General features: G+C 42.3%; 1 protein-coding gene across 25 annotated transcripts in view; it reads right to left on the reverse strand.

The window, feature by feature from the left end:
* Window positions 1-293: 293 nt before the first annotated feature.
* Window positions 294-25221, reverse strand: part of ZMYND11 (zinc finger MYND-type containing 11) — a 101314-nt gene continuing 76386 nt past the window's right edge. For 10 of the 25 annotated variants that reach the window (XM_083579645.1, XM_083579657.1, XM_083579634.1 and 7 more), the window contains 11 exons: window positions 20645-20722; window positions 17563-17655; window positions 16511-16598; window positions 14439-14494; window positions 13564-13641; window positions 12764-12882; window positions 10785-10992; window positions 8695-8763; window positions 7234-7506; window positions 5349-5534; window positions 294-3197 (listed from right to left, as the gene is read on the reverse strand). In XM_083579645.1, coding sequence (XP_083435771.1) covers window positions 3075-3197; window positions 5349-5534; window positions 7234-7506; window positions 8695-8763; window positions 10785-10992; window positions 12764-12882; window positions 13564-13641; window positions 14439-14494; window positions 16511-16598; window positions 17563-17655; window positions 20645-20722 — 1371 coding nt within the window. In that variant the 3' untranslated portion in view covers window positions 294-3074. Of the gene's footprint in view, window positions 3198-5348; window positions 5535-7233; window positions 7507-7762; window positions 7817-8694; window positions 8764-10784; window positions 10993-12763; window positions 12883-13563; window positions 13642-14438; window positions 14495-16510; window positions 16599-17562; window positions 17656-20644; window positions 20723-25221 lie in introns of all 25 variants that reach the window. The other 15 variants (XM_083579633.1, XM_083579644.1, XM_083579654.1 and 12 more) reach the window with 2 other exon arrangements.

Here is a 25221-nt window from a genome sequence, read left to right on the forward strand (position 1 = left end):
GCCCCATTAGCTAAAGTGGTGCTTCAGGTTAAGAACAGTTTCAGGTTAAGAGCAGACCTCCGGAACGAATTAAGTACTTAACCCGAGGTACCACTGTACTACAACAACTCTTGGTTCTGTAATAAGTTTGCAAAATGACCAGGCTAACCTTGAGCCCTGACTCCTCCACCCACTGTGAAAATGGAATAAGCATGAATGTGCATTAAGGCTTTGCTAACAGTGTGGATTATGAGCGGTGCAATGCGTTCTGAGAGGCCAAGCGTTGTAACATTAACAGGGAAAACCAGAAAGCATTTGTTGGCTTTTCAAATACATTTATTAACCAATGTTAACACATTTAATGACTCTATATATTGCTAGTCAGAGCAGCTTACAAAATGCCAGAATGCAGCATAGAACTGGACAGCCACAATGAGTAAATTACAATGTGCATAGTGGCTAAGCTCAACACTTTAATATAGCTTTATGATTTGCAGGGGGGAAAATATTTTTATTTTTATTTTAAATCAAGATTCCTAAAACAATTATATTTCCCCCCCTAAAACTTATACAAAAACCAGGCCACAATTTTTTTTTGTTCTTTTTCTGATTTTTTTTTATATAAAAAAGGAAACACAGTTTTCACACTGTAGTAACTTGAAAATGTGCAACCGTGTCAACAGAGACAAAAAGGGAGAGGGAAAAAAAACCCCAAAAAGAACACGAATCGTATTTTCATGCAGCTATCAGTTAAATATTACATATCTTGGAATGATTTTACACCAAAAGAAAAAAAAGAGAGAGGGAGAAAAGGAAGAGTTTTCACACAAAAACTTGCTTTTTATAGGGCTGGACCGAAGTTTATTTTGTGTTGTTTTTTTTCCCCACGGAAAAATCGTAAAATAATCAAAGGGCGCTTCTGAGTTGCTCTCAAAATAGTGGTGAAACGTCCTTTATAGTCGCAATGCAGAGCAACGAAAGCTCATTTCCTAAAGGATGTGAGGTCACTAAGATAAAGCTGGTGGAGGTGCTCACACAAACCTATAGCAACCTTTTCCAAATGCAGAGGCCCTGATGGTTTTAAGGTGTTCCTGGACCTCCACGATTTCCCCATTCATCTGGGCGAAGGACTCAGACTGACAAAAACTCCTCCTCCTCTGCATATATGAATGAGGCAGGTTTTGCCTGTAAAAGATCGTACGTGCATACGCATGTGCAAATATCTCTGAATCAGGGGGGAAATACGCCCATCTTACTACCATATCTGATTTCAGTGGTGGTAACAGCAACTTGGAAATTATCTGGTAGTATCTATTCCTGTCACCGCTGTATCTCTCATGATTTTCAGTTGCAGTGAAGATCACAGACGGCTTTGCATGAGCTTAATCTACCTACTGGCCCTGACAATACCAGAGAAAACTAAGAGAGCTTTTTCTTCCATTTCCATTGTGTTACCGCTTTCAATAAATATCCAAGCGCTAAATAAATATTTACAAATTATTTTTCTACCTTGAAGGGGGTAAAAAAAGAAGAATGCTATGGGTTTAATGGGCATTAGTCGAGTCTAAGACCACCTTTTTGAAAGAACCCCTAAAACGGTGAGAAGCTTTGAAAAAAAGTTGGTTAAATAAACTTTACACCTATTATTAAAAATTGTCTCTGAACATGGATGCAATTTATATATATATATATGTATATATATGTGTGTGTGTATATATATATACCTATACATAAAACAAAACAAAAAGAAAGGAGGGAAATCAGTTTTCAACTATCGATCCATTCCTATTGGTAACGCTTCTTAATCCAGACATTCCGCAAAAGACAAACTTTTTACAAATCACAGCATCTTTTAATACAGGAAAAGTAACATGCATTATTCTTCATTCTAAGTATAGAGATGGCAATAACCAATTATTACAGACATAACTGCTTCTGTGAAACTTAAGTGCTTCCCCCATCCCCCGACTTTAATTAATTTACTGTTGAGTTAGTAATTGTAGATTAACGGGCAGTCAAATAACATTCCATATGGTGGGGAACTGTGCAGAATGGGGGATTGTAAGGGGACAAATTATTAAGCCAGTTTTCTACTTATGCTTCATCCTTTTAGCTCCATATGTGACTAACGATGCAAAATTGGGTGTCTTTCCCCCCCAAATCTTTTCTTTTTTGGCTTCCTTTTTACAAGCATTCATGTTGGAAGGAGGATGAAATGTGCAAAAAATTTAAAATTTAAATATTATTATTTTTCTAAGATCCAGCTCAGCAAAAAGGCTACCCTAGTCCCCTGTGATTTTTTTTAAGCAATAAGATCAAAGCTAATGTTTTTTTTTTTGTTATAAAAGCTATATATTGAAAAAAATAATAATCATAGTGAAACAAAACACAACTGGGGGGAAATCGTTTTAAGAAAAAATATGCAGGACTAGTACCTGCTGTGTCAACCCTGTTCCCAAAATTCAGTCATATACCCACTGGCACAAACCAACAGATAATGCCTTTAAACAGTAAATTAAGCTGAACAAAACCAGCTCGTGTGATTAACAGGTAAATGTTACATCAAGGTAGTATGCTTTTTCTTTCTTTCTAAGCAGTTTTAAATGTCTTACATTCAGATCTCTTTAAAATGTTCCTGTCATTATATTTCTTCGTCTCTACGAAACCTAAAAACTTCGCTTTCATTTTTATTTTTTTTAAATTTGCTGAAAACCCAACAAATTGTCTAGGTTAACAATTACAAAAAAGAAAAGAAAAAGTAGAAGAAGCAGTGTGCTCCAAGGCTGGGATTCAAATTGCCTTACGGAGAAAAGGAAAAGGGGGGCGAGGAAAAGAGGGGATTTTTGAGAGGAGCGTTAAAACACAAGACTGAAAATTTTAACTGTGCAAAAAGTTCTTTACGAAAAAAGTGTTTTAAAGGCTGGTAGGGGGAAGAAAAAAAAGAGGGGGAAAGTAGAAGAGGGGGAATGAATTCTAATCAACAATTCTGACCCCTTGGGAAACAAACTTTAGAAATGAAACGAAACCCAAAAAAACCTGCTGCGTCAGAGGATAGCACTGCACTGGGGCGATTCCTTCGCAGAGAAAGGGGGCTCTCATCTTTTCCTGCGGCAGGTGCGTTTGTGCTCAGCGTGCCAATGTTCCTGCTGACACTTGATGGAGCAATAGGAAGTGTTCCAGCAGCAGTGATACATAGCCTCCTCTTCACAGTTGTAGCACTGAGGGGGAGAAAGGAAAATAGCAAAAACAGTCAAGTGAAATTTAGGTGCGCGGCTTCTCCTTGGTGCCTATTGCTCATCCGGCAGCTGCCTGTCGGTCCAGGACCTGCCTCCCCCCCCCCCAAAAAAAAACCCGCTGATGCTATTTGGTTTCTGGAAAAAAATGCAAGTTTGAAACCTGCCCACCAGTTCCATCTGGTGGCACTGGGTTCGGATCCAGATTTAGGGCTGACTCACAATGCATCCCTTGGTGACTTGCAAATCAATCAGTGAACTGGCACCTCTGAAAGCAGTTGTTTTTTTGTTCAAGGTGGGATGGAGGGTTTCTTCTGTGTTGTTCGCACATGCAAACCACCAAGTAACAGACATGCAAGACAATGCTGATGACCTTTGAACGTTCATAGATTGAGGGCAGACCCAAACTAATATTATCTAACGTGACAGAGGATGACTTTTAACAGGCATCAGACAGTGCCTTGGGGTTCTACATTTCATGACTGCTCCCCATCTTAGTATTTTCAGTTTAAACATTTTTATCCTGCCTTTCCACCCATACGGTACTCCACGGCGGCAAACAACAAATGACACAATACACCCAAACATTTTTTTTAAAGGGATCAATGCTAACAAAAGAATAAAAATGGCAAAAAGCAGCCAAACAGCATCAAAAGAAAGCATCCTCCAAAACAAAGAAGCAAGGATAGCAGTAGCCAAACAGGTCAAGCGGCGTCAAGATGCGGAATAGCAGAAGCTTAGACAGGTAGCTGAAAATAGGCAGGGAATGGGGCAAGCCAGCCTCCCGTGGAACAAGGGCTAAAGTGCCAGAAAAGCCATGCACCACCTGCCCAGGTTTCAGCTGTAGGTCTAAGCAAGGGGACTGTGTACTATGGAGGAGGGGGCTCTGTGACCCTGCAGGTGTCACAGGGCTCCTACTCCCATCAGCCTCAGCCAGCAAGGCCAGTGGTGACCCCCAGGTCCATAGCAGCCATCCTGCTCTGCAACAGAATGATGCTCCAGGAAAGCAGGATAGAGCTGCCTTGGCCTCTGGCGAATGAACTGCTGCAGCTCTGTTTTGGCTGGCCTCTTACTCTTCCCGTCACTTTCGCCAGCTGCAGATATTCTACCGTTAGGATCTGCCAATCTTCCGTGTTGGGTATTGTTGTGTTTTTCCAATTTCTTGCTACTAAAATTCTGGCCGCCGTTATTCCATACACGAACAATGTTCTTTTCGATTTCCCTATTTCTTTTGGCAAAACGCTTAATAAAATTAGACTGATCCCTGTATTGTATGAATATAAGTTCGCAGGGAGGTAAAAAGAAATTATATAAGAAATATGTAACCGTGCGGTATAAAGTAATGGATAGATAAAGTACAGTGAGATTAACTGGACGTCAGTTTTAAATTTCCTCTCTATAAGTTTTATAATTGTGTTCAGTATCGGGAGTATATAGGATGATAATTATATTAATCTTCTTGTATCTTATAGTGTGGTGGTTTGTTTGATTTTTCTGTTATTTGTTTGATTGTTTGTTTACTTGAATGTACGTGTGTTTTCTCATAAATGTATTTATTTTAAATTAAAAAAGATATATTTAAAAAAGAAAAAAAATGAACTGCTGCAGCTCACCAGGGCCACCTGTCACCACCTCCCTCCTCCTCACAGAAGAAGGTCTAAGGGCAGAGGGGTTGGGAGGCTTGCTGAGGTCTCGAGGGAGTGCCATTGGTGATGTGTGTTAGGGCACCAGAGGCTTGGGTGGGATTTGCACTCTGTTGCACCTCCGGCGTCGGGGGCACAAAGGAAAAGCAGGGGAGGGTTGCAAAGGGCTGAAAATGCCAGGCTTTGCAACCCTTCCTGTGTGTCATGATAACTGTGCAAAGCGTGACAATGCTTAACAAAGGGAACAATCTCTTTCAACATGGCACATGTGCAGGGAGGAAAAGGAAGTGCTGCAAAGCAACTGGGCATCGAGGAAAAAGGGAAAGCAAACGATGACTCCTGCAGAGATGATGGAGAAAAGAAAAGGCCCTTCCACGCCCCCCGTTGGCACTGTGGAAATAAAGCCACAAAACAGGCCACCATACGTCCGTCCACCCTGATGATGACACTGCCTGCATGCAATAGTTAGTGATTTGTAGCCAGCGCTGCTTACCCACTGCTTCTTCTTGGTCTGGGAAATCAGTTGCTTGTGCTGGCTGGCTAGCTTCTTAACCTCTTCTAAAAACTCCTCTTTGCACTTCTCCTTCACTTGCTTCGTCTTCCTGTCGCACTCTGTCTGCATGTTTGCAACAGCTTTGTTCACAGCCTGCCTTTTTTCCTCCTCCATATCTGTACGCAGCTGGGGGGGAGGGCAAAGAAGCAGGTGAGCAGGTGAACGGACATAGCAGTTTTCACACACACCCCAAAAAACACCCAACCTGCAACAGGTAACACTCCACATTGCCAGCTGCTTTCCAATGTGGAATTGACCCCACATCACCCCTTCTGATTCACACTGTGCCTACTTTCCTCTAGATGAGCTAGCGCTATTCTTGGCAGTTCTCCTCTGCTGCCGTTTGGAGTCGCAGGCATCGGCCTGGGCGCTGGAGCAAAGCTGCCAAGTGGCTTGTAGAGATCAAGTGTGCTGGATCTGCCTCAACAAAAAAAACCCTTGAGATTTCGCCAGACTGTGTGCCCGCACTGGGGCAAAAGGCACAGAGCAGCTGCACCAACTGATCTGCGCAGCCTGAAATTCAGGCAAGTGCCACAGCTGTGTTTTTGGCACGTGTAATGCATCACGGCTGATGCTGCCGCATTGCTCCAGTTTAGAAGATGTATATGTTCTGTCTCAGGCTGCGACACCCATGGCATAACCAGGTGCAGATGCAAACTCATTAAAAGCAAAGGAAAACACTCCTCTTTGAAATCTTTGTTGATTGAGACGCCAGCTATAACATCATGTAATGTCTTGCACAGGATTTTTTTTAAATAACAAACTGCTTTGAGGATTAGAATTAATCAACATCCTCAACAAAGATTGTTCTCTTCCTGACGTCCCTGCTTCTGCTCCTTTAAATCCCAGGCTACTCCTTTGTGTGGGTGTTTGCCCGACTTTATGGGTTCTAATGCAGCAGAGGTGGGGAACCCCAGATCTTCCTCTTCCCATTCCCACGGGCCAACTTTGGCAAGTGGGTGGGGAAGACCCACCTGTCAAAGGGATCTGATTTGCCTTTCCCTCGGAGAACGTGCAAGCAAAGAAGAACCAGCAGGACTCGACCATCGGTTCACCAGCTGATGAGAAGTTTCCACCTTGCTGCCTGCAATGGGTCTTGCTTCAGCAGCACAGAACATACTGAAGCAGCCCCCAGCAGGTTCAAACCCTGCCCCGCTACTCGTCAGTTGATGCTACCCCAGTGACATCAGCTGGTAGACAGGTGGGTCTGGTTTGGAGGAAAACGGCTTTGTTGGCCAACCTGGAATCCCTGGAAGGCCAAGAGTAGCTTGCAGGCTGGCGTTTCCTCACCCCTGCACTAGCACAATAACAACAATAATTTATATAGTGATTCTCTTCCACCTTAGCAAGCCTTACAAAAGGCATGCAAGGCAAGGCATTTCTCACTGGTGTGCCACGTTTCTGCCACCTAGCCAATGTGGTGCCCTTCAGATGTTGCTGGACTCCAATTCCAATTGATTGCTGGCCATGCTGGTTGGGCTGATGGGAACTGTAGTCCCAAAAACACCTGGAAGGCACCCCGCTGGCCTTAAGTCACATTGGGAGCAACACGTGTGGCTGAAGCAACATTTAAATCAGCACACATTCTACACACCAATGTCCCCCTACAGGCGGTGGTCCTGTACTGCTCCCACAGGGCTTGAGGGGACTTCTCCAACAGCCTTTGCTTTTAGAAGAGTTTACCTGGGAAGGGATTGACTAGGGGTTATCACCCCTGTGTGGAACAATAAGGACACTGAAGGAAGGGGGAAACTGATACATGGTGGTGTGAAATTTGAGGATGGTATACAAATGGAATTAATGCCCTCCCTGTGGTCAGATTTACCTTCTCAAGAGCTTCTCGCACCACCCTCTCCGTCTCCCTCTTATGATCAGCCTTGAACCTTTCTTTGAAGTCGCTGAAGATTTTGGTGTATTTGTCATGGCACATGTTTTGACATACTCCGTCGTTATTGGTCTGGGTGCTCCGATGCAGCATTTTTGGAGAAGAGGCACTTAACTTCTTTGTCTGGGTTGACACGGAAACTTTTTCAATGGGCTGAGGCATTGTGGGGATTTCCTGGCTCGAACTAACTGCTTCCGTTTCAGGCTCCGGCTCCTAGGGGAAACCAACAAAACGACTCCTCTTAATCACCAGTGGAGACGAATGTAATCATCTGGGTTTCAAATATACAGAGTGGGAAGACATTGAAGCAATGTGCAAATCAGGTCCAAACACACCTGAAGGCAAAAGGAGCAATGCTATATAGTATTACAGCACTACAACAATAACACAGGTGACCATGCCAGTGCTGCAAAACTACCTAATAAGGAGGGGGAGAAAACACATCTAGCATAGAAATGAATTAACTTGCCAGCTTCTCCTTGAAATCTTTCAGTCCCAGCTGATCATTACAAGAATTCTGTAACTAAGAAACAGAGACTTTGGTTTTTCCCCCTCTTCCCTTCTCAGTGCTTTTTCCTTTTGTGTTGTGTCTTTTAGATTGTAAGCCTGAGGGCAGGGACTGTATGATTAGTAAACCCCTTAGCAACCCCCTCTGAGCCTTGTTTGGTTGAAGAATGAGGTGAAAATGAATGAATGAGTATTACTACACACACAGAATAAGGGCTGTAGGTTTACAGAACCAGAGACTAGGTGTCTCTTGACTTTGGCTATACAGTAGTCGGGGTTGGGGCAGATGTAACACTGGCCATGAGATAGGAAGCAGGCTGCAGGTTAGTGTACACACTTTCCCTCCCTTCCCAAACTCTGCTTAAGGCGGGAGCCCTGGTTATGTACAATGAAAGTTGGCACAGATGCAACGCTAAACCGTGGTTAAAGCAAACAAGGGAAGCAAGGAGGAATTTGCACGGAAGAAGGCAAGAGAGAGTGCTCTCCATCTCCTAACTGTGGTTAAGAGATTGGCAGTGTTACATCTGCCCCAGGCCGCGGGACTTGACGTTGTGGAATTTTGAGCTTTCCAGTCACTTAAGTGACAGAACAAGCGGGTGTCACTTTTAGCAATCAATCCTTAATGAAATGAGAGCACAATTTATTTACATAGAACTGCATTTAAAAGATCCAGATTGGAGAACTTGGTCCAAATAGGTAAGACAGCTTCAAGCAGTAATTTGGAACAGTAATGCACTCTTTTAAAAAATGGCAATCACTCTTCTGACATTCACACAGTCAATAGTAATGGAGTATAAACTGAATTTGTGAATGATAAGAAAGAAAGGATGCCTCTCGGAATTTTTTTTCCCTGCCTTATGCATAGGTGCATGTACCAAATTTGCTGTTTCTTACTTCCTTTTTGGGTTCCACGCTTTGATTACGTCTTCCTTTCTTTGCCCTTGGTTCCTGAGTAACCTTTAGCTGGAGATATTGTTGAGAAAACAATATAGTATTAATTCAAATGCCATAAAACACTAATTCAGAATTGCTGATAAGTAATGAGTATTTTACTTTTATTTCTCTAAAAAAAAAAAAGTTGACTAACTATATATAAAAACACAACCTACAAAATAAATGGTTCATTAATGCCAATTAATTTATTTCTATATGATGAACTACGTAAAGCAAGCTAAAAGAATATCAAGCCTTTGAAAAGCCCCAAAGAAGGATACAGTGCTAACCAAGCAAGCATGTTTGAACAGCAAGGATGTAACTAGATCTCATGGTGACATTGCCTCAGTTATTAAGCTATCATATGGCCATAAACTTTAAGAGCAGGGTTTCCCAAACTTGGGTCTCCAGCTGTTTTTGGACTACAACTCCCATCATCCCTACCTAGCAGGACCAGTGGTCAGGGATGATGGGAACTGTAGTCCAAAAACAGCTGGAGACCCAAGTTTAGGAAGCCTTTTTTTAGAGCATCTGGGAAAGCCCATCTTCAAGGCAACTTGGAGCTTCCTTCCAAGAGCACAGATTGGAGGCACACTGAAATTTGGTTACATAATAAAATCAGGATAAATGAGGGAGAGATTCAGAGCAGAGTAGGTATTAACGTCACATTATGAACAGCCAACTTTCATCCATGCTAGGCCACAAAGAGTACAAAACCTGAAGCCAAATCAAACCAACTGAAATCTCAAACTTCATCTGAATCCAGCAAGAAACAGACTACTAAATGAACTGTAAATCAGTAAGAATATGGCATATTTGCGGCAGCGGTGGGGGGCATAAAATATGTTTTGTGACTTTGCTTTCACTGACAATCATTTAGTTTTTAAACAGTGCATGAACCATTGCTCCAGAACCTCTATTAAGAGGCTGGAATCCACAAACCGACAGCCGTGCCAACATTCAGAGATTATTGACCAAAACTGCAATACAGATTAGGAATACGTGCAGCCATTCACCTTTGTTTTGCATGAACTGCCCTACAGATAACAAACAACTCACGCTTATATCCCTCTGGGTAACATGTCCTTGCAGAGGAATTAAAAATCCAACCCTGCTGTTGACACAGAGGCAGCTGCTGTTAGTGCCTCGACTGCAGCAGCATTAAATTGCACAGGCACAACAAATGAAATGGTTGCAGCTGTCCAATAGGTAGAAGGATCACATTTAAGTTTCCCAAGTTCATGACTGAGTGGGACTGGGGGGAATCAGCATTGCACAAACAGGCTCATAGATACAAAACAAAGGGGAACAGAATTTCGTTAATATAGCCATCAATGCATGTTTTATACATCATTAGCAGGACATGTTCACAGAACTGACATGCAACCAAATAGCGTTGTCTATCATGCAAAAACAGGAAACCAGATCATATCAGCTTTCGGCTCATCTGGCACAGTAGTGTCTACACAGACTTGCGGTGGCTCTTCAGGGTTTCAGACAGGAGACACTTCCAGGCCTTAGGTGGCGTAATGGGTTAGTGCATCTGGCTGTTAACCAGAAGGTTGGTGGTTCAAGCCTATCCAGGGACGGCTGTAGGCAGAATTCCTGCACTGCAAGGGGTTGGACTATGAATACACTCAGGGACCCTTCCAACTCTACAATTCTATGATTCTAATGGGAAATTCCAGGGAGTGAACCTGGAACCTACTAATTGCAGAGCAATCTTCTACCACTGAACGACAGCCACCTTGCTTCTGGTTTCTAGTCTGCAGCGGAAACCTGAAAGCCTGTGGACGCCTATCTTTTTATTCCTTGCTCAAAAACATGCTTGGAGAACCAGGATGCCAGGAACAAACTTTATAGATTATCATTCTTAGTACGAAGTACAGAGTGTTTCCGAGGAATAACAGCAGGTGGAGAATTTGTCTTACTTACTCAAAGCAGGAAAACGCTCGGTGAGAAAGCAGACTCAAAAGAACAGCCTAACTTTGTGCATGAATCCAAGGCAAGTCAGCCTTTACCTGCAAGGCTGATTTCCCAGGACGACTCACCTGTTCATTGCTGGTGGAGGAGATGCTGGATTCGGCCTCCTCCTCCCCTTTATCCTCGTTCTTTGATTTCCAGAACCTGCCGTCTCGAAGGAAGCGCTGGTGTAGTTCCAGCTCATCACACGCTTTTTTCCAGCCCATACTACGTTTTACATGCAGCCGATGTATATTAACTGTGATCTCTTGAATATTTTCTGAAGGAATCCAGGCCCTGGACAACGTAAATTAAAAGACATTCTTAAGAAAGCTCAGCAGCATGTTTTATTTATGCACATCTCTTGAAACTGGCTAGGGCACAGTTTCTAAAGTAGTATTTTTTTTCATACTGAAAGTCTATACATGAATTATCATAAGGGAAGATACCTTACAGTCTTTTGTTACAGGACACCCTACCTGCCTGCGGACTGTCTTGCCAGAGTGGCGCATGCTTTAGTTATCTCCCGCTTGGACTACTGCAATGTGCTCTACGTGGGGCTACCTTTGGAGGTGACGCAGAAACTGCAATTAATCCAGAATGCGGCAGCTAGACTGGTGACTGGGAGTGGCCGCCGGGACCACATAACACTGATCTTGAGAGATCTGCATTGGCTCCCAGTACGTTTTCGAGCACAATTCAACGTGTTGGTGCTGACCTTAAGAGCCCTAAATGGCCTCGGTCCTGTATACCAGAAGGAGCGTCTCCATCCCCATCGTTCAGCCAGGACACTGAGATCCAGCACTGAGGGCCTTCTGGCAGTTCCCTCATTGCGAGAAGTGAGGTTACAGGGAACCAGACAGAGGGCCTTCTCGGTAGTGGCACCCACCCTGTGGAACACCCTCCCATCAGATGTGAAGGAAATAAGCAGCTATCCTATCTTTAAAAGACATTTGAAGGCAGCTCTGTTCAGGGAAGTTTTTAATATTTAATGCTGTACTGTTTTTAACACTTGATTGGGAGCCGCCCAGAGTGGCTGGGGAAACTCAGCCAGATGGGCGTGGTATAAATAAATAAATAATAATAATAATAATAATTATTATTATTATTATTATTATTATTATTATTATTGGCCTCATATGATGGGCCGGTTCAGATGCCAGTCTAAAAAACCCCCCACGGATCAGAAATGTACTATGTACCTGTGTGTTCCCCCCTCTCTTTAATTACTCAATTGAATACAAGATTTCAAGCTATAGTTTGCTGTGATTTGTCAAGCCACTGTTTACTGTGATGTCCAAGGCAGGAAACTATGGCTTGAAGCTGACAGCAAATCTGCTTTGTAGGGAGTACTCAGATCACAGAGTTTCCCAGCTCGGGCATCACAGCAAGCTGAAGTTTAGCAAACCAAGAAATATTGAATTCAACTGGGTAAGCAAGCAGCACACAGGCACATGGAAATTCCTGGGCTAACAAATAATGCTGACATTTAAATTGGGCCATAGATTTTCCACCTGAAGCTTCCCCCATCCCTTTTTTAAAAAATAGCTAGCATAAAAGAAAAGTGTTACCAAATGTGTTTCCCCTCTAGCAATGGTTCTATATTACCCTTCTTTCTTACTTTGCTTCTTACAATAAAATGGGTGCGCTTTGCAATGGGGGACACACCTATTGCTGTAATATGGATTTTTTTAAAAACAACAAAACCACCTCCTTAAATTAGAATATTTTTATTTGTATGTGGTTCTGACCTCATCCCATTCTGCACATGTCTAAAATGCCTTACAACTGTAAGTACCAATATTTTATTCAGATTGCTATATGAAGAAATGAGTCAGGCAGACTTTGTCTCATTCTTTTATCTAAAATATGTTAGAGAGCATCCCTGCAGCAATTCTGAAAGTGAAATTTCTTGTGAGTCACTGGACAGTCCCTCATATCTTTTCTAAAATCAAGTGAGTTAGGGAAAACAAAACATGGTCTATGTGGCTTGTAATTATTATTTTTTTCAGCTGGGCCTTAAGAAACAAAGAGGTAGGCTCATCAGAAGCTGCAGATATGAACATACCTTTGGTGGTGGTGACCAAAAAAGCGAACGTCCACCTGATTGTCCTCTTTCTGCATGACTTTGGCAGGCCAGAATCCAAAACCTTTCATTTTAGCCCAAACCAGCTCATGATTGGGTATCTAGAAATTAAAGAAAGATGTAAGTTGTAGAATGATGGCTGGCTATGGGACTTAAAAGTATGACACTCAACTGCAGAATCAAGACGAAACTCATTCATGATAGTACTGAACTATGTCTTATACACAGAAGACATCAGGAACCATAAGATTTCACCTTTGTGAGCCTAACACCACAATGCCAAACCATTATGCCCTATCCCTTTCGCTGCAGGCACAGCAAATCTGAGGTTCCTAGCTTAAATTTAAGTAGAATTTGTTTGTACCTAAATACCAGGTTATTTGATGCCAATAGAGGCTGACCGACATGTGAAGTTCCAGGCACTTGAGCATTTTGTTCTCTTGCGCATGGGAAATGTTCCATGTGCCCTTAGGAATCTGTGCAGGTTTGCCAGAGTTGCTGGATTAGAATCAAAAGTGTAAAATGCATTTCAAGCCTGTACATCTGAATGCTTAACTGGTGCTTGTTCCCATCATCTAGTACTCAGAGATTTCATTCTGCAATCACAGCTGGTAACCATTAATAGACCTTTGGGTTTTGTTTTGTTTTGTGTTGGTTTTTTTTAATATAATGTTCTTTAAAAGGTTATCTGAGCTGCTGGCCATCACCATATATTGTGGCAGCAAATCTGAAAAATTAATCATGAGTAGCATGAAAAAGCAAACTGGAAGAGTAAAACTTACACAAGGATAGCAAAACCAATTGTCGGGACGTGCGTTCGATAAATAGAAACAGTTCTTGCAAAGCTGAAGTTCATCCAGCTGAAACAGGAAACAATCTGTAAGCCTCAACAGTATATTCTCTAGCATGATTATATTTTTGACTGGGGTTTTGACGTGGTCTCTGCCTTTGCAAAATTATACTAGCTGTACACGCTAAGCAAATGTTTGGCCTTAGCACTCTTTTATTTGTGCTGAGTATAAAACCAAAAACTTCTTCATTTTTTTTAAAAACAAACTATGACATGAATATGAGAATAATTAGCAAACTTTAAAACATTTCCTACCCTCTAGAATAATTTGACTATGGAAGCACTAATGCAACAGCTGACAATGTTTAACTCTATTTAGATGTCTCTGTTTTTTTTTAATTAAAGTGAAAAAGTGGCTTCAATTTTTGAAGCAGGTGTCAAACATCTCTGATCTGGATGAGTGCAAATGCATGAACCAGAAGCTAAAACACTTCACTTCTAATTCCGTCTCTTTCCATTAACTAATCAGCCACCTCTCAAACTGAATAAAAAATAAAATCCATTTTTCCTCTTCTGTTTGCATGATTTTCAAAATGCAGCTATGTAAGTCCACAGTAATAGGGGAAGATAGAATAGCCAAGAAGCTTGCTAAGACATGGTGTATTTTTAAAGCTGAAAATATTTACAAAACACAAAAGAGCGTCTCACTTGGGGCTCTCGATGTTGCATCAACTGCTGCACAAGATTTACTTATTTCCAGGAAAACTTTCAAGACAAATGGAACCATTTAGCATATGGAACCCAGTAGGCAATTATCCTGACACCAAATAACATTGCCAGCCAACTTACTTGCTGGATATTACTCACCTCGTGGCAGGTGTCTTTGTAAAGCATTCTGGCTATATCAGCTTGCTCACTGTCCGCTGCAAATAAAGGCACACACAACTAAGTATTTGCACACTTTTCATACAACCACTAATCTCTTATTAGCGTGAAGAACCAAATGGATACAGTTATAATGGCTATTTACTAATTTCTGTTCTGATTCCTCAGAGCTTCTCAACAACTCTACAATTCTGTAGTTCTTGCACTGGTGCTATCTGCCACGACTATGGGCCAAAGTCCCCCAGAGCAAATATATACACATGAAGGGCACGTTCGTAAACGCGCAATAGAACTAAGGAATCTGAGGTGCATGTTACAGACCTCCTGAATTTTGTCTTTTTACTGTGGGGAACACAACAGATGTGTTTGCCAGACAGAGTATAATCTCTCAGTGATATATCCAACTATGGTGAGAAAGGGGTGTTTGACCTTTAAAGCCCTAAACGGCCTCGGTCTTCTATACCTGAAGGAGCGTATCCACCCCCACCATCCAGCCCGGACACTGAGGTCCAGTGCCGAGGGCCTTCTGGCGGTTCCCTCATTGCGAGAAGTGAGGTTACAGGGAACCTGACAGAGGGCTTTCTCGGTAGTGGTGCCCACCCTGTGGAACACCCTCCCTTCAGATGTGAAGGAAATAAGCAGCTATCCTATCTTTAAAAGACATCTGAAGGCAGCCCTGTTTAGGGAAGTTTTTAATATTTAACGCTGTACTGTTTTTAACACCTGACTGGGAGCTGCCAGAGTGGCTGGGGAAACTCAGCCAGATGGGCGGGGTATAAATAATAATAATAATAATAATAATAATAATAATTATTATTATTATTATTATTATTATTATTATTATTATTATTATTATTTTCTGTTCCCTGGTACACGCACTATGCAGTTGGGCTTGCTAAAAGTCCTCTAGAACTATTACGTCTGAAAACACCTGCCTGCAGCACACCTGCTCTCTCAGTTTGTGATGTGCTAAAATTTCAACTGAGCCGGCTGGTCTCTGGAGGAGCTAAAGGGCAGTTGGTGTGTTTTTGCTTTTGAGATCTCTGTGGGTCTAGCCACATTTAATCCTTCTGGCACACGCACTTCCGATAAGCACACTGGCGAGGAAGAGACAACACCAGAGAGTAAAATAATGCATTCAGATTTGTAACTTAGGGCCAAGCCAAACATTTATCATTTTGATTTTTCATGTCTGCTGCTGTTGCTCTTTTGGCAAGCTAGAAATTCCTACTCAATAAATAGGCAGTCTTTCTTGAGGGGAAAATGCCCGCGTGTTTTCTCAAGATGCTCTGAGGGTAGCAGTTTCCAGAGTGTGTGACTGTGAAGCACAGAAGCAAACCCTAAAGGATATACATTTGGAAGTACTTGGCAACTTGGCAGCCAAAATAGCTGTACAGTCAAGAAACCCTGCTCCAGTCACATGGGACTTGGGAGAGCTTGCGCAAGATATATAAAAGGGAAGCCAACTGATCTCTAGCTGAGTTGGCCTGTGGAACCTCCTCCCACAAGCTGGGGTCATTTTGGATTATCTCAGGACTAGTTAGCTCTCTTGGGGAGCACAGTCTCCTTTGAACCTACTTGGGAGATTCCATAAGCCCCAATGGAAAGCAACTGATGCTTTTGAAGGAGCGGAAATGAAATTGAAATTTCAGGCAATATTTCGGCTCAACCCTATGAGGTGTGCGGCTTATGTAAGATCCTATCGCACTGGTTCGTTTTGACCAGGGGTCAGCAAACTTTTTCAGCAGGGGGGCAGTCCACTGTCCCTCGGGCCTTGTGGGGGGCTGGACTATATTTTTTGGGGGGGAGAACGAATTCCTATTCCCCACAAATAACCCAAAGATGCATTTTAAATAAAAGCACTCATTCTACTCATGTAAAAACACCAGGCAGGCCCCACAAATAACCCAGAGATACATTTTAAATAAAAGGACACATTCTACTCATGTAAAAACATGCTGATTCCCGGATCATCCACGGGCCGAACTGAGAAGGCAATTGGGCCTGATCCAGCCCCCAGGCCTTAATTTGCCTTCCCATGTTTTTGACCTTACCTCCGTAAAAAATCACTGTGTTGTGTAGAAGCAACTGAGCGTCTGCTTTGAACTCTTCGTAGCTCCTGTACTTTCCTTCGTTTACTTTCTAAATAGATTGAAACAGTCATAAAAGCATGCATTTGAGATGGCAACCAATCACATCCAGGCAAACATGGGCCAATGACTTCTATATTACACATTTCGAGGGAGTAAAAATAAAAGCAGAACTGTACACAACCCAGAGAACAGATTTCCTACACTTAAGGTCCCAGCTTCAATCCTTAGCATTTTTGATTGACAGACACCCCGTGACACATTTGGAACTGTGTGTGTGGCACAATGCTTAACTGACTATTCAACCACTTGTGTCGTTGAGCTTATCAAGGCACAGGGCGGGGAAGCAGCAGCAAGTTTGGCGAGGCACAAATGTGCAAGCTAATCTGGCCCTTTCATCAGTATATTTGCACCACATTGACCTTGCCATCACCCCACCCAGCCTCTCCTGGTAAACCACAGCGATGCCACCAGAAAACGCTGCTGCCCAGCCCCACAGACTGCTGTTGACTTAATAAACATGTAAGTGCTACATCTAGTCAGGATTTATTGCACATGGTTAATCTAGAATAAGCGGTTTGAGGGCTGCCAACATTAACATGCACACCCACCCACCCACCCACCCCCAAATCTATCCCTATTCCACTGCCGTTCATCGTCTTATGAAAAGGCACAAACAAAAAAATAACAATTCCAATTACTATAAGGGAAAACCGGGGGCAGATCTACTGGGAAACTAACAAACCTTAGCTTCAGGACCCAAGAAGCAACTTTTAATCTACACTGCTTAATTTTTTTGGGTCTTGCAGACCCAATTTGAGTCACACGACTCAAATCGGTTGATTTTCTGCTGTGCGTAATTTCAACCATCCCAAAGTTTTAGAGTCCGCCGTGGTGATCTGCGTGGAACAACTCCACCGAAGAAGACGACAGCAGTTACCAGACCTCATTGCTGCTTATGAACAGTTTAAGCTTCAGGGCCCCCCAGAATGTAGGACCACCACTGGAGAACATACCTCTTGTATAGTGGGAACATCAACGGCTGTGTGCACCAGCCTACGGTACATTGGGTGTTTGTTGTCCTTGCCTTTCTTGTTTAGATCAATAGCCTAAAAAAAGCATCACAGTACATCAGTTCAGTAGCTAGTTAGTGCTGTAACAGAAAAGTACTGACATAATTCAAATGTATTCAGATGGAGCCCCCAAAGCGTGTCTGTCTGACTAGTGTGGATGCGCATGGACAATGTTAAGTTTTCTGAGCTTGCTAATTCAAAAATTCCTGAGGTCACCTTGAAAAAAGCAATTCTTGTTAAAACAGCCAGGCTATAATTATGGGGCAAAACCCACAGCATTTTTCTCTCCATCTGGAATTTTAAAACAGTGATTCCTTCCCAAAACAGATGTATTAAGCTTCAAACAAATTGGGGTGGTGATTTCCAAGTAAATTCTGCTAACTTGAATTTGCATGCAAAAAAAAAAAAAAAGTTTATTGATTATTTATTGGATTTATATCCCACCTTCTCCCCCCCCCAATGGCATACATAGTTCTCCCCCTCCTCATTTAACAACCCTGCGAAGGAAGCTGGGCTGAGAGGCAGTGACTGGCCCAAGGTCACCAAGTGAGCTTCATGGCTGAGCAGGGATTTGCACCCTGGTCTCCTAACATTTCAAGTTGGAAACTGAGCCCACATTTGATTTACAAAGCAAAATGTGCAAATACGCAAAAATCAAAACCACTCTTTCTGTCAAATTTTATGTCAGACCAGCAGGTGTGCCAACTCTAGAGGGGTGAGGTGTCTTCGGCCCCCTCAATGTTGAGCCGGTCCGGCGTACGTGTGTGATGCCACACACAACGCGCACTGAGAGCCGCAGCTTCAGTGGCTAGCTCCTCCAGAGTGCTCGGCCTCCTCTGGACAACATGCAATCCACGTGACATCACATGCCTGTGATGCGCACCGGGCTCCCTCAGTCTTGGGGACAACCTGGCACCTTGGCAGGTCAGCAAGAATAGGGCCCTACAGGAAGTGAAAGGACACCCAAATCATGCTGCCAGAAGAGCGTGGCCGCTACAGCAAAGCTCCATGTGGCTTCTCAGATGACCTGATGGGAAACCATAACAGGAGTGGAACTGTGCAGTGACAATACGCTTGTGAAACCTTGGGAGCATGTTCTGCTATGGTATATAGGGCATTAGCAGCGGGCCCTGGCTAGAAGAGGAAGCGGAGAGGAACAATGGAGGAAGCTGGCATGGAGAAGGCTATTGAAGAGAGAAGCAGACAAACCAGTGGAAGAGATTACAGGAGAGAGGGACTGTGCTGCTGCAGTGCTGCCTAAAGAGGAAGGAAGGACAGAGAGGAGGAGGGAAAGGAAGGAGGTGAATGAATGAGTGAGCCAGGGAGGAGGGAATGCAATAGGATACAGGAAAGCTGTACGTATTGCAGACAGGGGTCCTGTAATGCCAGGGAGTTCTCCAGCTCTCTGAGTAAGAGCCGCAACAAGTTTTCTCTGAAAGGAAGAGATTGTCTGGGAGTCTGAGGGCCTGATGCACCTTCGCAAGGCTATCTCACGGATTGAAGTAATGGCCTTTGTTACACAGACATGTGTTATCCAGTGTCACCCAGCTGTTAGCAAGAAAATGCTGTTGTCTGCCAAGAGGTGCTCAAGCTTATCTGGGCCACGGCATTCTCCAAAATACAATATAATTTATGGAACAAACCATAAGCCTTATGATTGTATTGCTGGAAAATTGACAGGATGGTTGCAATACCATCAAGTCAATGATGTTTTTAAATAGGACAAAAAATTAGGATTTGAAGATAAAAAATCGAAATTTCAAATAGACATTATAGAAAGTAAGTCTAAACTACTTTCAAAAATGTATAATCTCCTATTAGAATGGAATACAAAAGACAAACTTATAAAAGAGGCTATGATAAAATGGGCTATTGATCTAGGACACAACATAGACTATGATGTATGGGCCAAACTCTGGAATGAGAGTATAAAATTCACCGCTTGTTCTGCCTTAAAAGAGAATGTTATGAAGATGGTCTATCGTTGGTATCTTACTCCCACCAAATTGGCAAAAATGTACAGAACTAGTAGTAAAACTTGCTGGAAATGCAAGGAAAAGGATGGCGACTTCTTTCATATGTGGTGGTCATGTAATAAATTAAAAGAGTTCTGGGAATCGATTTATAACGAGTTAAAAAAGATGTTTAAGTATAGCTTTCCCAAAAAGCCGGAAGAATTCTTGCTAGGTTTGGTGGGAGAAGATATTAAGAAGACTGATCAAAGATTATATTTGTACGCAACAACAGCAGCTAGAGTTCTGATAGCTCAAAAGTGGAAGCAACAGGAGATGCCGACAATAGGAGAATGGCAGATAAAGCTGGTTGAATACACTGAGATGGCTAAATTGACACACAGAATTCACAATCAGGAGGAGACAAAGTACCAAAAAGAATGGTGTAAATTTTTGATCTATATAAGTGAGAACTGTACAAATTTGAAAACTTTGGCAGGATTGAAGTAAATCTTATGTCATGTTGTAATATCTAATCAAAGAAACTGTGAACTATAGAATAGAATAGGAAAACTGATGGAAGGGAAGGACGGAAGTCAACAGCTCTATGGAGCATAAAGTAGGGTATATGTAATAAGATTTGATGTTTTACTGGTGTTGGTGGGTGTTGGTGGGTGATCTTAAATCTCAATAAAAATTATTTATAAAAAATATGTATATAATTGATGGAACAAGTCCATTCAGAAGCTAATCCACACGGAGTTGTCTGATTACAACTGGAAGATTTCCCCTTGTGTATCTGCAACTGAATTCAAGCAAGAGGTCACGGCCCTGTTGAAACCTGTTTTTTGTGCAATCCTTTTGCCCGCCATCCTCTAGCAGAGGGGGGAGATCAAAAGCAGCTGGAGAGGTGAGGGAGAAGGGTGTAGAGTGGGGAGAAGAAGAGAGAAGCCACCACTGCCTTGTCTTCTGCTTCGGAAATGAATCGAAAGGTACAGGGAGAATCACTAGAATCTGGGGCTTAGCCATAAAGAGCAATTGCACCATAAAGAGCATCATGTTTCAACACTCACTCGTTCCTTCATCCGGGAGACGATGAAGCGCAAATAGGTGCTCATCTCTTGCTTGCTTGTGTTCTTCTTCTTAATGCTCTGGTAACAAACAAACAAAAGGGAAAAGAAGCAGTCTTATTAAAGAATTCAGACTTTTAGCAAATCTCTTAAAATCTTACAAGGCAAAACACGTTTAAAGATCCAATGGCAAAACACCGAGCGGCAGGTTAGCTCAAGCAAGCTAGATTAATCTTCACTTGCAGATTGCGATTAGGCAAGAGTCTGCATGGAGCAATGCTGATGCTGGCTTAGAAGACACTGCACATTCTGTCTGTCCCTCCTCTAATTTCTTAAAACCAGAAAGCAAAGAAAGACTCTCTTAAGAGGGTTGTCGTCGTTTTTTTTAATTGTGAGGAATCTAATGGCCGCTGTGAAATGATGCAATAATCATCCTAGGCTGTTATCCCATGCCTAAGCACACTTAACTTGCCCCAAAGTTCGCTGGGTCGATGCATTTGCTGAAACCTGCAGGATTTATGTCTATGTTAACTTGCTTAGGACTCGCATTTTACTGTGCAAACGGCTTAATACAATTACTTTAATTGCCCTTATAAGCATCCCTCCCTGTGAGGTTAAACAGCTAATTCTAGTTTTACAGTTAAGGAAGAGAAACTAGGATAATGTCTCTCTCGATTTCATCTTTATAGAGTCTAAGACCGAACTGATATTTAAACCAAGGTCTCTTGCGTTCTGCTCCAGCACTCTACGTGCTATGCTAACGCTGGTGAGAAACCCCAATGGCATCTAGATACCTGCTTAGGGCAATCTGGGGAGGGAGTGGGATGACCCTGGGTAACATATGCAAAGGCGTATGTTTGCCTTGACATGACTGAAAACTACAGACTAGAGAGGAAGGCATCTCAACAGGGAACAGTAAGTCTACATCAATGCAAAAGGAGGCTGGGAAGGAAGAGAGAGAAAGAGAAAAGAGGACACCTAATAGAGTCTCAACATCAACCAGTAGGTCAACCATGGTACTGAAATGAGCCGCCAAGTGGGAAGTGGGAGAACAGCCTTGTATATATTTTGTTGAGGGATCAGAAAAGTCTCAAGGGTCAACTTGACCCTGGTTCTCTACTTGAACTAATAGCTTCAAGTTACAAGACAGGAGATTGCGACTGAACATCAGGAAGAACGTTCTGACAGCTAGAGCAGTTCAACAGTGGAACAGACTCTCTTTCTGGATGTTGTGGACTCTGCTTCCTTGGGGGTTTTCAAGCAGAGATGGGACGGCCACCTGTCATGAATGCTTTAGTTGAGATTCCAGAATTTCAGGGGGTTGGACTGGATGATCCTCAGGAATCCCTTCCAACTCTATGGTTCTATTCCTGTCAATTGGGGGAGCAAAAAGCGGCTGGATGAAAAACACTTTTTTTTGTTTGTTTAAGTCATGGGGACTGCAAGTCATAACCTCTGTGGATATGAACCCAAGCTGGTAGAGAAAAACTCTGTGTTTATGTATGAGGAGTGGCTCAAAAGCTTATGCCGTTTTAAAAGTGAGACTAGGAAACCCTGCATGCACAGGGATCCTTGCTGTGTCACTTATGTCAACTGTCCTATTTAGTGGGGGGAAATGTCACCACTTTGAAAAACTTATAGTAGCCTTTTTGGTCCCCCTCTTCCCTCTCTCGTGGTTCAGCTGCCATGGAACCTAATCCAGATTGCAAAACTGAAAAGTTGCTCCTTCCTTTTACAGAAGATCAGAGCTTCACAACCACTCTTGTAAAATAATATCAAACCGGAGGATTGTGCCAGAAGAGTGCTCTGAAACCCAAACAGCTTTATTCTAAATTCTTAGTGCAACTTTCTTAACCACCATTTCCTATGTCAGTTTCCAATGAATGCAAGCTGTTTGGTATATTGGCTGCATTCCTTAAAATCATTATTCCTGAAAAGTTCCACTGAAGCCAACATGGCTATCCAGATTCAATGTGCTGCTATACTTGGCAACTGAGTAATTTTGGTCTTATTGCCTAAGTGAAACTTACAATGCACAACACAAGGTCACCTGTTTAGTACCTGTCTCAAAAATTTAAAGCACAATTTGCTAACTATTCAACTTTTCCATCATAGAGTGAGTTCTGGGCTAGCTGTTATGCAGGAGGAAATAAAAATGTTGGATTGTTTATAATGTATTTTATACATGAGGGGGGAAACCACCCAAAAAGTGACAACACACCACGCAAAAATAAAATAAAAATGGTTACTCCTTCAAGTTATTTCTATGTTTCCTTTTTGTAGGCTATATATATATATATATATATATATATATATATATATATATATATATATATTATTTATTTATTTTGAGGTACTTTTGCGGGGTGACAAGCAATACTCTTTTGAGTCTCCCTGTTCCTGTTCTCTAAGCAAAAACAGTCAGTATAGCTGAAAATAAGTATGTTAGTTCAGGTTATCCCATTGGCATGAAGAATAGCATGGTTTATCAAACTAAAAATTGATCCTGCGATAGTACCTCTTGATCTGTTTCAAATATTACGGAGCAGTACTAGGGAAAGGAAGCACGGGGCATTTATGCTTCCTGTCCCTATCTCTGAATGTCCAAATTCCTTCTCAAACACTACAGCGAAAAAGTGACCAAGGAAGACAGCCAAATTTGGATTCAAGAGCCAGTTAGGAGGAGGCAGACCACTTCTTGAGAAATATCTACACAGCTAGCATGCTTGGAAAAACAAAACTGTTTTAGAGTAGGGTTCGTTTACTATAAAGCCACTGGCATACTGCCCCTGGCATAAACAGAATTGCCTGTGAATGTTCTGGCACGGTCTCCTGTGGGCTAATGTACCAGTGACCCTATACAGTATGCTTAATCTGCACATGTGCTGTATATATTTTTCAAAGACCAAAGCCAACAATATTTTTCAGACATACATTGAATTATTCAAAGTCTGTCAAATGAATTCTTCAGCTCTACTATCTAAAAAAGGCTGTAACACGAATAAACACTTCTCACGGCCCTTAATGATTCAACAATCTGGCTTAAATGTGTCCAGGAAGGGACTCGTCTAGAAATATGGGAGGGGAAGCCCAAATGCCAAACTGTTTTTAAGATTAGCCAGCAGCAATCTGCACACCAGGTTCAGCAGTCCCAACGTTTTTATAGAGGACAATATTCAGACAGGTCTTGCTATCAGTTTTAGCTTCTGCTGCCATGCCGGCACAGGAAAGCCCTGTCCATACCGCCAATTAAATATTTTCAGTACTGACTTTTGATAATTCCACATTCATGGTGAATGAAAGACAATGTCTGTGTGCTGGAGCATGTTGTAATTGATTCAGCGTCAAGCATTCCAGAAACTGCTCCACATATTGGCCCAGTTCACACATGACACTAAGCCAAATCATGGCTTAGCGTGAACGAGCAAATGGACAGGTTCCGAAAAAGAATATGGCAGCTGCTTTGCTCCTTTCTCCAGTCCATAAACAAATATTGGCTTCAGCTCATGGTCTGTCTGGAGCAAGATAATCCACAAGATGTTAACACTAAAGGAACCATGATTTAGTTTACAGTAGCACAGCAGCAGAAGAACAGAGTGCCTGTGATCTCCTCTCCAGGAACCTGCACATTTGTTTGTTTATTTTGTCAAGGAATACTATACTGTAATGAATTTTTTAAAAAATAATAATAATGATAATCTGTTACTAGCCTTTATGAACCTATTATTTTCAGACTTTCACTCAACCACTACATGGATAAGTTTTAAAATATGAACTCAAGAATGGCAGTTGCTTGATGTGCTTCTAGACATGTCTGGACTTTTACAATTCCTGAATGGGAGAATGCCTGGGTAGCTCATGCATGCTGTTAACAAACACAAACATTACCCTGAAAAAACTTGTTGAATCTCAATTCACAAAGGGACTGAAAAATAAAACGGTTTTCAAAGCACATATGCTCTTTACTGTCCCTGTAGAATTTGGTAATCTTATTTGGCTTTTGACTATAATATATATATAACCGCAAGCATAGAGGAAGAGAGGCAAGTAGTTCACATCACTTATTGCATGTATGCCATTTGATGAACAGCAATTATTAAAAGGACAACACAGCCTGGGTCATATTAATATAAACTGAGGGTTTGGGATTTAAAGACACCTTCTGAGGGAAAGCACAGGTTGGGGAGAACTAAGCTCCCTTAAATATGCATTGAATTGCTCCCCTTCCTGTTTTCCAAGGATTAACTGGTGACCCAGTTATGATGCAAAGGTCTGCTCTACTGCCATCATCACTTTAAACAGTCTTTTTCACCAAGCAAGTTGGGGGACAAGGTGCAACAGAAGGAGCCAAGCCAATTGATACTACCCACTGCCTATTTCCTGGTGCCCAAGTGAACCACCTGTTTCTTAGCTCAAGAATGAAGTCTTGAGTGGTGTGCATGCATTACAGCATGGGTGCGTACGTTGGATCCAGCAGGGGGTCCATGTCGGCCCACACAGCTGTTTTTCCCAAACCGTGCCAACCTGCCCAACAGGTGATGTCACTGTGATGTTAACATATGAGAGTGCTGGATGTAAAA

This window comes from Podarcis filfolensis (genome assembly GCF_964270895.1).
Source record: "Podarcis filfolensis genome assembly, chromosome: 12".
NCBI lineage: Eukaryota > Metazoa > Chordata > Lepidosauria > Squamata > Lacertidae > Podarcis > Podarcis filfolensis.